This window comes from Paramisgurnus dabryanus, chromosome 8 (genome assembly GCF_030506205.2).
Source record: "Paramisgurnus dabryanus chromosome 8, PD_genome_1.1, whole genome shotgun sequence".
NCBI classification, from domain to species: domain Eukaryota; kingdom Metazoa; phylum Chordata; class Actinopteri; order Cypriniformes; family Cobitidae; genus Paramisgurnus; species Paramisgurnus dabryanus.
This window is the reverse complement of record NC_133344.1, coordinates 43,907,581-43,923,191: the sequence shown is the minus strand read 5'-3', so window position 1 is coordinate 43,923,191 and position 15,611 is coordinate 43,907,581. Positions and strand designations below refer to the sequence as shown.

The window sequence follows — 15,611 nt, the reverse complement described above, 5'->3', positions numbered from 1 at the left end:
TGAAGAGCTGCAGGGTCTGTCAGAGGACAGTTTTTGTTATGAGTTTGACCTAGACGCTTTCAGGGATACATCACAGTTCAGGCTGTCAGATCAACTTTATTCTGTTTAAGTGAATACACCAATGGCGTAGCAGTCTCAAAACAGAAACGTTTCCATGGGATTGTCAACACAATTGCCCTGGTGTTTAAGTGCCTTTTTATGCCTTTTGCACCACATTAATTCAATTCAATTTTATTTATTTAACATTAGAGTGAAGCCCACTGTACAAGAGGTATAATTTCACAAAAATAGGACATCAATAGGATCATTGTTCTGCTTTGGGCAGATTAATAATCTAGACATATAATGGATTGCTTCACTGGCAGTTGAAGTTGAAAGTTGCGTCAGTAATGTTGCCTGAATGTGCACTGTTCCCTATAATGTAGTGTATTAACAGAACAGGCAGTCTAATGTACTCTTTTTCTCTCTTTTTTATGGTCTGTTTTGGATCAGCGGGAATGCAGGGTTTCTATGAAGTCATGGCTTGTGGATCTACAGACTCTCCAGCAAAACCCGCTGGCACTGAGAGACATTTCTACATTGCTGCTGAGGAGGTGTATTGGGACTACGCTCCTTCAGGCATGAACTATATGGAAAATATATCACTTACTGATCCAGACAGGTAAAGACTTTGGATACTTAAAATAAAGTGCTAAAATAAAGTGTAGAGGACTAAGATATACAGATAGTTTAATTTAGGTACTTTAATAATGCCAGTTTTGTTTGACTTTAAATACACACTTTTTTAACTTGACTTTTTTGATAGTCAGCAGGCCTCAAGTTTGATCTGTCCTGAAATTACGTTAATACACAGAACAAAGCCAAGTTTATTGTTAACATGCATTATTTCAAAATATATGCATCATGTGCTGCACTGTCTTTGCATGCCGCTTTTGCCAAGCACACAGCAAAATAAAACTTGACAGCTCTCCAAACTTAGATCATGCGGCAGTGGTAAACGGAAACCGAAGGACACACGGTAGAAGATATGAGCTGTCTGCAATAGAGGGTATTTACTAGAGATGTAACGATTAATCATGCAAATGCGCGTTTTCTCAATAAATGAATGGTGAAACCCCGGAACATCCGAAAGCCAGGGGGTGCTCTCATGCAGAAACTTCCTTTATGCCACAGAAGAAGTAGCATTACAAATGCTATTCCAGGAACTGTCTATAGGAATATTTATATCGCTGTTCTTCAGATTATTTCAGGTATTTTCATGATAATAAAGAATATTGTGAATGATTTTGTTTAACGAGTGTGTAAGGAGTCCAAATATGACCCCATCCATCCGCTTGGCCCAACGACGGAATCCAAACGGTATGGCCGGTTTATAGCGCATTCGGTCTTTTCCGGTGCTTCCGGTTTTAACATTACGCAACTTTATAATCTGACTCCAAAGATATAAAACGTATTGTAATATGAATCAAATTGATGTAATTTTGGAATTTGGATAAACATTTGACCATTCTATTTACTCATGTTAACATTGGACTCATTCATTCGATTACCAATATCATATCAGCCCACACCGGCCGTTGTGCGGGTTCTGAAACATAAACTCAACCACAGCAGAGGTCCTGACTTATATAGCCCTCGAATAATCATTACAATTACCCTCAACTTAGTTAGGGTTAAATAATTAAACTTAACCGCACCAGAGGTCCTGACTTATATAGTCCTCGAATAATCATTACAATTACCCACAACTTAGTTAGGGTTAAATAATTAGTCTATCCGTGTAACCAGAGGAAATGGTTGAAGCAACTGCCCCATGCTGGCGTGCCCTTAATTATCATTAGAAAATATTATGCAACCCAGCCAACTATATCCAACTTAATACAGAACTCAAAACTATAATTATAGTAGAGATACTGATCAGAGGTCCTGACTTATCATCTGATAGTCCACATATAGTAAGGTAATGGCTGAACCTCTAAGTTCATCGGTATAGACAATTAGCATGAATTTATACCCCGGTCGTAGATTTATGGTGATAAAGGATCTCGTAATACCTGTAGTAACTTAGAATAGTTAATGAAACAGAGAAGATAGAATGAATTCAAATGTAACAATTTATTTACCAGGTAAGAAAACATAATTCAGAAGCCAATTTACATTCCAATTCGAATACGAAAATCAAACGAAAACCCATTGCATACCTGGTAATGAGATGAAGATCTGGTTACAGATTCCTCAAAGTAAAATAACAATACATGATGCTGTGCCAGGACAGCATCATGGGGGTGCATTTCTCGATATTGAAAGTCCCGCCTAAATCTTCTACACATCTCCTTAAATAGCCAGAGAACAAAGCATATAGGAATTTTGTACTGATTGGTTGTTGTAAAAACTAAAGGCTGTCCTTAATCTGTATACAGTGGGTGATTGGTTTATGCTTAGAATGGGAGGTGTCTATCAACATTGAATGAATTTTCACATATACTTTAACATTGAATTCTGTTGTTATATGGGTGAGACCATTGTAACCACTTGTGATGAGACATTTCAATAGAAAACAAATAAGATACAGATTTTAGATTCTTTGTGCATGTAGCATTTCATATACAGTTTGCTTTTAGAGAAAAGAATACATATGTATGACACCGTAAAGGTGTGTCTTTGAAACCCAAATGTGTCTCAGTGGGAAGTCCACTGTGAATCGTGGAGAGAGGCTTTTCTCGCGCACTCACTTTGCCCCCATGCAGTGTCCTTTGGGGAGGTGCTATCTTATTTAGGAAATTGTCTTACAAGTGTTACTCTTTCAAATGCACGTTATAAACGACCCAGAATCCGACGATTGATAAGGACTTATACTGACCAAATGCCATAGTACACGCATAAGCTGTGCATGAAACAGAATCCTAGCCTTGCGATTCAGAAATGATTTCAGACAGGTGTTTTTAATGGGACACGCAATTAATCGTTACAGCCTAGTATGCACGTGACGTCACCTTCGGCGAAAGTGACTGCGGTAACGCTCACTGAGTGGCAAAAGACAGAGCGGCAGAATTTGAGTACAGTATGAAATCAGCGAAAACACAGGGAAAACATGTCTAAATGGGAAAAAGCTGTTGTGCGATAGACTGTACTAACAGATTAACAAGAATTCGGAGCTATCGTTTTACAGACTGCCATAAAACACTGAAAGGAGAAGTAAAAACATTGTTCATGGCATGCTAACGTCCACTGACCACAGGTGGGTTGACAAGTTGCTATGGTCACTATCAAGTCCAACTAAATTTATTTTTTGCTGATAATTGTCAGTTATACTGACATTTTCGCGGCCATCGCTAAAACAGCCAGCCATTTTGCTAAATGTTTTGTCACTCAACAGGGGGAGCTCCGGCATGGTCACATGGAAAAGTGACGTCCATGCATACCCTCTATTAAAATTCTGTCCCCCCCATACATGACACCCTACATGTTGTTCTGTATTTCTTTAGTGACTCTGCAAAGTTCTTCAGTCATGACAATGGCAAGCTGGGTGGAAAATACTTGAAAGCCAGATACATTGCATACACTGATGAATCATTTACTACTAAGACACACATTGTGGGCTCGGACGTGCATCTTGGTATTCTAGGTAAAACCTTAAAAATTATTTATGCACATAACGACTTAATGGCTAAGAAAACATATTTGTCTATGTTAATGTTTTCAAATTTACGAATGGAAGGTAAGTACGTGGCATGCAAAAGAACGATGCTATGAGATATTGCCTCTCAAACGTTTAAGGTCACCTTACTGAAATGTTTTATATTATCTTAAAAATCCACAGTGGTATGCTTACATATTTGACATTGTTATTTTAGACAAAATATTATATTGCCAACATATTTATTATTTTTCTTAGAAAACTAAAAACTTATTTTAAAAAAGTGTTTTTTTAAATGCATGCCTATAATAAAGAAAACGTATCCAGCAGGAGATAGTAACTTCTTGCTTTGGGCTTTATAAACATCCAATGTGATGTTTTTTTTTTAAAATACCAAGAGTATTTTCACACGTTTTGGGCAAAGGGTTAATAAATTATTCACGCTAACATAAATTGTATTTATTCTTGGGAACATAATTCTCAAAGTTGTGTAATTCCATAGATTAGATAAGTATAGTATTATTCTAAAATGAGGAAAAATATAATTATAAATTAATTAATAAGGAATAAATAAGTGACCATAAACTTTTGATGGGAAAAGTGATACCTTTTCAGTTCCATCAAGTACATTTTATATTAAAGTAGTGCCCTTGTGTATTAACAATGGTGAGCGAACAATCACCTCTGTTCCCCCTAGGTCCTGTCATCAGAGCAGAGACTGGTGATGTTATCATTGTAACATTCCTAAATAATGCTAAACATGACTATAGCATTCAGCCACATGGATTGCATTATGAAAAAGCCTATGAGGGATCTATGTATCAGGATGGTAAGTCACATACACAAGGTGAGGTGTACACATCAATAACAAAATGTGAGGAAAAATAATTTAACAGTTCATTTAACAGTAATCCAAACAAGTTATTGGACATTGAATAATTGACAATATGCATGGAACGTTCATAAGAGCATGCACAGTAATAAAAGACAGCTGAAGAACTTGAAGAACTGTAACTCATTGGTTTGATGGTATATTTCATATAACGAGGTACCTTTAACAGTGTCAATAAAGTGTAATACTTAGTTTATAATCAGAATCTAACTAATTAAATAGTCATGCCTTGCGTTAGTTTATTTGTTCAAGCATATTTACATTTACATTTCAACGTCATTAGATCCTTATAACTGTAAAGCAAGGTCAAGTTATTTAAAGTAATATTTCAAAACAAATATTATGAAAAGCAAAAAAAATGTATGATGATATTTGTGTAAAAATATTCTTCAAATAATTTTGGAAGAATTAAGTTGACTCAAGATAAGCATTTTGATTCTGCTAACTGGATAATTGCAGGAATTCACACTTCTAGGCTGTTAAATGAAATGTTAAACAATAGAACATTTGCCACATGTTTTAAACTAAATGATTAAATATTTAGTTTTATAAACTCAAACTTTATTGTGTGTCATTAAGAATTGGAATTAGACATTTTAGATTCCTTGTTAAAGTAATGTATTTATATCCTCTTTAGGTACTCAGAAAAATGGAGCCTCAGTGGCTCCAGGTACAAAATTCACCTATATTTGGAATGTAACAGAAGGTCCCTCTGACAGTGACCCTCCCTGTATTTCATACTTGTATTATTCCTCTGTTGATCCTTTTCGTGACACAAACTCTGGCCTAGTTGGGCCCTTACAAGTGTGCAAAAAAGGCATTCTTGATCGGAGTGGGCATCAGGTTAGAAACTAAGATAGACCTACAAAGACAATATGTGCAATTTATTTCTTTTGGACTAAAGGCTTCTATTGCCTTCTAAACAAACAATATATGTTTTCTTTCCATGCTATGGGTGTGGCTGTAGCATGCTGACAAAATTCAGCATGAGTTTTTTCTGCTATTCTCTGTGATGGATGAAAATGAAAGCAGGTATCTGGAAGAAAACATTAAAAAGTTTGGCAGCCGTGAGACGGATCAAGATGATGAAGAGTTTCAGGAGAGCAATAAGATGCATGGTATGCATATGTTTATTTATTCATAATGTAAATTCTTTCTCACAAAAGTTTGTGTTTTTACAGTTTTTGTAAAGATTTATTGAAGCATTTTTATATTCTTTCTCAGCGGTGAATGGGTACATGTATGGAAACCTTCCTGGACTAGACTTGTGTTTTGGTGAACATGTTGTTTGGCACACACTTGGCTTAGGCACAGAAGTGGATATCCATGGAATTTATTTCCAGGGCAACACGTTTGAACGAGATGGGACAAACCGTGACACTCTCAATCTATTCCCACATACCACAGTGACGGTCAACATGATACCCAATAATAATGGTAAGCCATATTTGTTTTAAGACAGGGTCTGTGGGATGCTGTATCTCCAGCTCTTTTTCATACATGCATATAATTACTACAAGTCTACTACAGGTCCAAAAGATAAGGGTCAACTGCTCATTTCATATTAATGTGTCTTTTCCACATTGTAGAACAATAGTAAAACTATAAAACTATGGATTAACACAAATGTGTTAGCTGCTCTGAAAAGTAATGCATAATTTCATTGAATTAAATATATTATCAATTACAGAATTATATATTACGCATGATGAAAACTTCTGAAAATCATAATTTTGCTCTTTGTGCCTCAGGGATGTTTGAGCTAAGCTGTCGTACAGGTAATCACTACAATTCAGGTATGCAGCAACATTACAAAGTAAAAGTCTGCTCAGCAGAGAGTCCTCCACCAGAACATTTTACATCTGATATACACTACTACATAGCTGCAGAGGAAGTTTTATGGAATTATGCGCAAGATTATACTTGGGAACTTGAGAAGCACAAGACTACAATAGAGGACAGGTACACACACTGTTGCCTATTTAGACTTTGAGTTTCATTTATTGCCTGCCTGTTCCTTCTATATTTTTCCTTTCTCTTTGCAGCTTAAGAAGTCTTTACCTTAATAGGTCAAGTGATCGGATTGGTGCTGAGTATAAAAAAGTGGTGTTCCGCGAATATGTAGATGGGACATTTACCCAAACGAAACCAAGGAGTGCAGAGGAGGAGCATTTAGGGATAATGGGTATGGAATATCTGATACTGAATTTATATAAAGCAAATTATATTTTTCTGACATGAATCTGTCCCAGATTTAGTTAAAGATGCTATGATCCTATTTTTTTTAATTAATCGTACATGCAGAGCAAAGGTTACGTAAGGTCATTTTTACCCCTGGAGTTTCATGCCTTAGACTGGCCCACTTTAGTTCACGACTGACTATATTCAAATAATGTAATTGAAACATCTTAGATTACGCATGTAAACATGATTTCCAAAGCTGCTTTGCCGATTCTACGCTATGGGAACAACTTTTGCGTGAGACGATACGTCATGGACAGGTGACATAGGAACCAGGAAATTGGGCTTTAAAAGCACATCCAGACAAGCTGGCTTCAACTTAAATAATGTTGAAGCAAGGTGAGACAGGGATGCAGGCAGTATGTCAGGGAGATGCGTCTTGTTTCCTTCTCAGGGAATCATGGTTACATGTGTTTAAGTGCTTTAGGTGCTCATAACAGCTGACATAAGCACCTGACATAAGCACCTGGGCCCCAGGTGTACAGTTTACATCTAACTCATAGAACTGGACGAATGTGAGCGCAGAGGACCACAATGCTGCATTACAGACATTCTGAACTAAATGCCCTAGCCACAAGGCCCTAGAAGCTGTCATACCCAGAGCAGAATGAGCATGGATGACAATTGATGAAGGCCATCCAAAGATCTCATAAGCAAAAGAAATAGCCTCAACTACCCACTTACTAAGACTTTCCTTGATCGCTAAAAGACCTTCAAGATTAAGCTTTTATGATCCCTAGTTTCGGAGGACAGAAAGCCTGCGACGCATAAGCTACTACCTTAGGCACTTAACCGGGTCTAGGGTACAAAAAAGCCTTAACTATCCCAGGTGCAAATTTCAGGCACACTGGGTAAACTGACATGGCCTGAAGATCTCCCACTCTTCTCAGATTAGTGATCGGCAACAGAAATACTTTAACCCTCTGGGATCCTTAGGTGATTTGGCATCCTTGAGCAGTTTTCACCAGCTTTTTTTGACTGACATTTGTGCTGTTTTGGCTGTGTCATCACAACCTGGGCTACAATATTATGTGAGCAATTTTGTGAGTATGTGCATGTTTGTATTTTCGAGAGAGTGTTTAAAACAGTGATAGTCCACAAAATGTGTGTCATTTAAAATGCAAATGAGTGACTGAAGTGCAAACACTGATCACAATGATGGTGGTTTGTTGCAATTGAAACTCAATTGTGCTGTGAATTATTTTCTCTCTCTCAATTTCTCTCTGTACTAAATGGCTGTGCTGTGGTTGGATAGTGCAGATAAAGGGGGCGGTATTACCTTATTCTGACATCACAATAGGAGCCAAATTACAACACATGCTTGCAGAGAATGATTTACCAAAAGTAAGGTACTGGGTTGATCTTTTTCAAAATGTCTAGGTTGATAGAAGCACTGGGGACACAATTATTGCAGTTAAACATGGAAAAAGTCAGATTTTCATAATATGTCCCCTTTAAAGGAGCATTTCACCCATGGAAACATTAATCTTTATTGAAAGTAGGTCATATTTGTAGTCGAATTGTAACATACATTTAGAATTAGGTGCCTATTTGACCGAGAAAAGGGGTGTTTGTAGTCTCACCCCCTCAGCAAAGATATTGGACTTTCGTTCTTTCAATGATGCAAAATTATGATTTTTACATCATTGAAAGAAGGAAGTGCAACACTGAAATCTGTATTTCTCCTGTCTCAGTGGCAACTGAGGAAATGATGCATGACCATTCAAAAACATGACTGGGGTTCTAACTATACAAAGCTTAATGCAAATGGGTGAAGTGTCCCTTTAAGTATTATAGGCCCAGTGAAAGTATGACAAAAACGGACAAATTTGGCAAAACAGAACTTAACTGCTACAAAATAAAGACATTGAATAAACAAAAGCACAGTATCTAAGTTTACAACTTTTTAATGGTAAGTTTAATGTTTGTGGCCCTGCTTTTTTATAATGGGAGGCATTGGAAAAATATCATTCGGATGTTGCTTTGTAAACAGTAATGAGCAATACTTTAAAGAACAATTAAACAGATTTTTACTGACATTTTATGCGTCTTTGCTCGGCATATTTGGTTTGTCACTCTCTGTGCTGTCTATGGTCCTGAATGGCTTTTGGGGAGCTTTCACATCTGTAGTTCGGTTTATTTGCTCCGGACCAAAAGCAAAACCAATATTATTTAGCAGTTTTGGTTCGTTTTCACACCACACTGATTGCTCTCGTCCACACCAGTTGAAACTAACCAAAATGTAGCATTTTTTCAACAAGGTGCTGAAAGCATTCTTCAGAAATGTTGGCCCATATTGATAGGACAGCATCTTGCAGTTGATGGAGATTTGTGGGATGCACATACAGGGCACGAAGCTCCCGTTCAACCACATCCCAAAGATGCTCTATTGGGTTGAGATCTGGTGGCTGTGGGGGCCATTTTAGAACAATGAACTCATTGTCATGTTCAAGTAACCAATTTGAAATGATTTGTGACATGTTGCATTATCCTGCTGGAGGTAGCCATCAGAGGATGGGTACATGGTGGTCATAAAGGGATAGACATGGTCAGAAACAGTCCTGATCAATTGTCTTGACCAGGACCACTCCCCTAAATGCATCATTGGTTGATTAGATAATTGCATTAATGAGAAATTGAACAGGTGTTCCTAATAATCCTTTAGATGAGTGTAGTTTGTATACAGCACTCTAGACAAACTGTTCATTTCCATAATGAAGCGCGGATGCGGTTTGAAAACAAAATTTTAATGAACGCCACCGAATTTATGAGGCTCCTTAAATCGAGGAATTGCCGCGACCTGCCATTGTGATAATATAAAAGAAACTGTGAACAAACACTTCCTTATCCTATAATGCTGGTTTAGTCCAAAAATGCGCAGTACTTTTGCCGTTAGGTCTGTTTGATCTCAGATGGCGTTCTCACCACAAACAAACCGCTCCAGAGTTGCATAGTTAGGTTATCACAAAAAAGTGCAGTGTGCAAAGAGTTATTGGGTAAACCTACACTACCAGAGTCTCTAAAGTGCAGTGTGTTTAATGTTCATATTTAGCAGTCTGATGGCATGAGGGAAGAAACTCCTTCTGAGCCTCTCTGCCTGAAGCGTCTGCCTGACTGTAGCAGATTAAACTGTGGGTTTCCAGAATGGGTGGAGTCTTTGGGGATCTTGGTAAATGGACTGCATTTATATAGCGCTTTTAACAGACCTATGGCCATCCAAAGCGCTTTACATTGCCTCACATTCACAGACGGTGGTGTCAGCCATGCAAGGCGCCATCCAGCTCGTCGGGAGCAGCTGGGGTTAGGTGTCTTGCTCAAGGACACCTCGACACTTGGTCCTGTGGAGCCGGGGATTGAACCACCAACCTTCCGGTTTGTAGACAACCTACATGAACCTCTGAGCCACTGCCACCCACATCTTTACAGCCCTAGATTTAAATCTCCTGGTGTGAATGTCTTGCAGAGAGGGCACTACTCTTTGCAGGGCTTTAAGATCCTGGGCTGAGCTGTTTCCGTACCACGATGAAATGCACCGAGTCAATATGTTTCTTTAGCCCCGATATACTAAATTTTCAAGATTCCAAGGGAAACCTTGAATTTTCTCAGGAGTCTCAGATGGTACAGTCGCTGTCTGTTTTTTTTTAACTTGAGCTTGAATATGATTAGACCAGGTCAGTTCCTCAGAAACATGTACGCCAAGGTATTTGAATCTGCTCACTCTCTCCATTGGGGTCCCATTAATGATGAGTGGGGTGTAGAACCACTGCTGCCTCCTCCTAAAGGACACAACCAGCTCCTTGGTTTTTTTCTAACATTCAGAAATAGACTATTTGTTTGGCACATGATGTCAGACTTTCTACCTCAACTAGGTAGGCAGCCTCAACGCTGTTGGAGATGAGGCCCATAACCACTGTATCATCCGAAAGTAGAGGTGTGAGAGGACACAGTCATATGTGTAGAGGGAGTAGAGCAGCGGGCTCAAAACACATCATTGTGGAGCTCCTGTACTCAAAGTGATGATGTTGGAGGTGGTCTGACCCACCCTCACTACCTGAGGTCTGCATGATAGAAAATCAAGAACCCAGTCACAGAGTGGGGTATTAAGTCCGAAGTTTCTGAGCTTGGAGACCAAATTATGGGGGACTATAGTGTTAAAGGATGAGCTTTAATCTATGAACAGCAGCCTCACATAATTCCTTTTATTGTTGTTGGTGTGGGTAAGATTGGCATGCATGAGATGGGAGACAGCATTCTCGGCAGACCTATTAGGGCAATAGGCAAACTGGATTGGGTCAATGTTCTCGGTCACTGCCACATACGCTTTGAGTCATTCAGTTGAAAATGAGACTCTACTCATTCTCTGTACCATTGTTTAGCGGTTCTGATAGCACAGGGATTCCCAAAGTGTGGTGCGCGAACCCCCAGGGGTCCGCGAGCTGCCACCAGGGGGTGCGCGAGAGGAAAAATGTAATGGCGGTCTGTTTCTTTAAGTGGGATTTTTCCATACAATAAATAAATACAAAAATGAACAGTAAACATTTCCTTTATAATCGCTTTTATTTTAAAAAAAAACTATACTTAATTAGTTTTTGATAGAAACGTAGAAGACAGCTGTTGTCTTTTTCTACGCACTGCTCTTCTGTTATGCACTGCAGCCGCTATATGCGTGCCAACTCGTTTCATTCATTCCATATATATTATAAATATGCTTAACTGGCTGAAATCAGGGAAACTGTCAAGTGTGGGACGTCTTATGATAAAGTTGTTAGTCACGAAGGAGGAGAGGGACCAAGAGAGAGAGACTTTTTATGGCACAAATAGAAACAATGAAATGTGACGAGACATGGGCACGTCTAATGCACAGGATACGCGAGCAATGTGTTTTCATGCATGGTAAAGAGACCGCCAATGAATTATATAATAAAATACATACATACTTAAAAAGACACTGTAGGGAACTAATTAAAGGCTTTCATTTCATTTTGTTTGAAACTTAAGCTGTTATAATGAATCTGCAAACTATTATACACCTTTTGTGCGAACAGTAAAGGCTTTCGTGAATGATGGGTCTGCACGTTACGCACGCATCTAGAAGGAGAGCGCACTGGTAAACATGAGGAAACTCATATATCATCTATTAGCTGACGGCAGTAAGTGTAAGTTTTTTACCATAGTAAACTCGAATGGCATCTAAATATCACAGTGGTTAAACGCATACACGGGGGCGCGCATTAATCTACGCTGAGCGTAGCTGCGTCTGGTCGTAGTTTCAGATGGTGCAACACGCGTAAATATTTTCACAATGTCAGACGTAGCTAAGCTCGATGTAGGACTTACACCCAACTTCTTAAAGTCCGGCTGTTGCAACCGCCCCCTGGTTATTTGCGCACGATTAAACATGAGTCTTTAAAAACAAAAGTCTTTTTTTTTGAAGTGGGGATTGGGGGTGCGCCAACCCTGTTGGGACATAGAAGGGGGTGCGCAGGAAAAAAGTTTAGGAACCCCTGTGATAGCACATCCGAGAGTGTAACATGCAGTTTTGTATCCGCTCATGTCTCCCGACACAAGACCCGTATTATAAATGTACTCTTAAGTGTAATCTTTCAAAATAATGGACCACTTTCAGATTTTTCCTTCATGGCTAAAAAAATCAGTCAGAGACGGACATTTTTCAGTTAAAGGCGCAAAAGAGGATGTTTTTCGCCGACTGAGAATCCAAAAACGGTGACTGAGTTTTTTAAATGAGCGCATGCGTAAGAACAACCTCCCTCCTTCACAGCTCATTTCTAGGGAACGCCTTCCAAAACTCGTGCACGAATATTTGAACACGAGTGTTTGTTAAACATCGGCATATGCTGTGTCGCGTGACTCGCGTCAGTGGATTAATTATGTGAAATTATGATAATAAACAAATAAGACGTTAAAACGTTAGATCAGTCTACGCTACTCCCATTTCAACTAGCATGTAGCAGACTGGTCACTGCCTTACAACTACAGTATAAGAACAACGTCAATATACTTGAATAACAGTACAACAATAATTATTCCCCAAAGAAAGAATAATCACTGTTACCTGTCGGGAAGAATTTTGCGAACTGCGCATCAGTCTTGACACCTCTCTGTTCCTTCATTGCTCTCCATCATTGAAATGTTTCTCCAATAACGACTCTGTTTACATTACGTTCTTCTGACAATTTTCTCCTATTCCCAGCGGCTTAAAAAAGTCTTTCTTTTGCATCCTCCTTCGAGTTTCTTCTCTACCGTGGTGCAAATTTGAGGAGGAAAGCAGGATCGACAATGAAAACAAAACGAAACTTAAGACGGAGTTTCATGCGCTAAGCGCATGATTCGCCTGTGTTTAGTTACTGGAGCCTGCACGTCTCTCACAAGGATCGTAATGGCAGTGATTGACAAGCCAGAGGGCCAATCGCTTATGCGATGACCGCATGAGCAATTGGGAGATGTTTTTAAGGCCCTATCTTGTGCACAGATGACGTATATTAATAATATTACTTTCAGTGCAGCTAATAAATAGTCTTTTATCATTTAGTAAAGACAGTTTCAAGTAATATTGCAAAAATGTATAAAACAAACATCCTCTTTTGCACCTTTAACTTGCCTCTGATGTAGAGGTATATTTTATTAGTTCTAAAAATCAATACAAATATAAGGTCCAAGCTCTTTTGCTTCGTGAATCTGTGGTTGTCTTTGTGATTTAAAACATTGTGGGTGCCTTTGTAACTGTGATTTCAGGACCCATCCTTAAGGCTGAGATTGGTGAAAAAATTCAAGTTGTGTTTAAAAACAAAGCCAACAGAACATATTCTCTTCATGCCCATGGAGTAAAGACCAGTGAAGCCCATCAGCATCATGTTAAACCAGGTTTGTTAATATAGCAATCTGTCTTTTGTTTAGAGGTATTGTTGCATTATATACTGTATGTAAATCTTTCTTTTTGTGTGTATTAGGTCAAGTGGTAACATACAACTGGACCATTCCAGCACAATCGGGTCCAGGCCCCAATGATCCTAACTGTATAACATTTGCATACTATTCAACTGCCAGCTATGTTAAGGTACAGTGCACATAAACAATATGCTTTCAATGTACATACAATGTGTTTTAGTGCTGCAACGACGCGTCGACGTCATCGATTACGTCGACTATGAAAATACGCCGACATGCGTAAAATGCGTCGACGCGTCGCTGTTTACATTCATTTCGCGTAATGGCGGCTTCTGCTCCTGGCAGTGTTATCCATACACTGATTTGTTTGTGTGCGCCACAAAATCAACAATGGCCGCAACATTTAACGTTACATTTTTATTTTCATTTAAAACGGCTTCATTTATTGTTGTTTTCCCACACAAACAGGTTCTCTATGTGCTTGTACGCGAGCTCTCTCTCTCCTATGCCCGCGCATGCCTTCTGTAGTAACTCTGTGTAATGGCAATTTTTTAATTTGCGCCGAATTGTGAGTTGTCATGCCACCGAGTTGAAGGTTGCTGCTGCCAGCACTTATTCAGCCCCACTCGCGTAATTTGCCGGCTTTAAAAATGTTAGCGCAAGACGCACGGGTTGCTTTTCAAAGCGCTCGCCTGTGAAAACGAGTTTAGATTCAGATGCGTCTGTATTTGAGGGCGTTTGCCGCGCGTCTAGATGCGCGACCTGATACGAACCCACTTAAATGAAAATGAGACAAATCGTAATTTTTAAAAATCTAAGTCATAGATGCAATAATGAATGATCTATGAATAGTCATTATTCATCGTCTTTTGATAACAAAAACTTATTTGGTGCAAAACTCATCAGTTTATTTAAAACGTTTCATATGAATATAATGTTTTCTTAAGTAAAACAAGTCCATTCAATATTTGTTATTTTATGACACAAGGTATTTGGCAATGTACATGATCCAAGTACTAAAAATTAAGCTAAGGATTTTTTATTTTTCCTCCTGTTCCTCTGCATACTTGATAAATCTTGTTTGTGTATTGTATATCAGGAGTTTCTAAACTTTTTCAACCCAACAAGTAAAAATAGAAATATAGGGGAAAACACAAACACATTTGTTCCCTTTTAGTAGCTTTTGAATATTTTTAATTGAATAATATAAAAATACCTTATCATAGGGCTGCAAGATTAGAGCAAAAATCATAATTGTTTACTGTATTTGCATTGATTTGGAAATTATCTATTTAAAAAAAAAATACAATGAATTGCAAGGATGCAGAAAACAGTTCACTATTGCACACTTATGTATAGGCTACTGAGGATTTAACTGTATTATTTTAATATAGTCAGTCATGAACTAAAGTGGGCCGGTCTGAGTCATGAAACTCCAGGGCTGAAAATGAGTCCCACTCCGGCCCTGGGTGGTTTCCTGGCCGGTTGCATAAACATAGCCGTGACATTAAGACTGCGTCTTAAGAATGATTCTGACTAACTAGCAATTAGTTAGGGCTAATCAGTCTTATTATTTGGATTTAAATTAGACCAATCTACCTTTCTATGTAACATACTTAAAACAGTTATAACAGTTAAAAAATTCATGACTAACTTTAAAGACTAGTCTTAAAGTTTTATGCAACCGGCCACAGGACAGAGATTAGCTTAAGCCAGGACTAGACCTTAGTTTAATTAGGAAATATAATTAGTTTAAACAAACATGCCTTACTAAAAACATTACTTGTGTGCATTTTGAGGCCAAACTAAGGGTGCACTGGTGTATTTTAATATATGTCAGTGCAAGATGTTTTCAGTTTGGACAGCTCTTATATTTATTTTAGTCTAATCCCTGTCTGGGAAACTATATGTCTGACAACAGAACAGATAATATGT

The 15,611-nt window shown here is 38.4% G+C and overlaps 1 protein-coding gene across 8 annotated transcripts in view; it reads left to right on the top strand.

Moving 5' to 3' along the window:
- The window catches only part of hephl1a (hephaestin-like 1a), a 64,798-nt gene that overhangs the window by 30,980 nt on the left and 18,207 nt on the right, over nt 1–15,611 (top strand). For all 8 annotated transcript variants that reach the window (XM_065281911.2, XM_065281914.2, XM_065281913.2 and 5 more), the window contains exons 6-15: nt 493–661; nt 3,486–3,625; nt 4,335–4,466; nt 5,167–5,372; nt 5,497–5,647; nt 5,754–5,966; nt 6,281–6,491; nt 6,575–6,714; nt 13,524–13,652; nt 13,739–13,845. In XM_065281911.2, the coding sequence (XP_065137983.1) occupies nt 493–661; nt 3,486–3,625; nt 4,335–4,466; nt 5,167–5,372; nt 5,497–5,647; nt 5,754–5,966; nt 6,281–6,491; nt 6,575–6,714; nt 13,524–13,652; nt 13,739–13,845 (1,598 nt within the window). The remainder of the gene's footprint in view (nt 1–492; nt 662–3,485; nt 3,626–4,334; nt 4,467–5,166; nt 5,373–5,496; nt 5,648–5,753; nt 5,967–6,280; nt 6,492–6,574; nt 6,715–13,523; nt 13,653–13,738; nt 13,846–15,611) is intronic.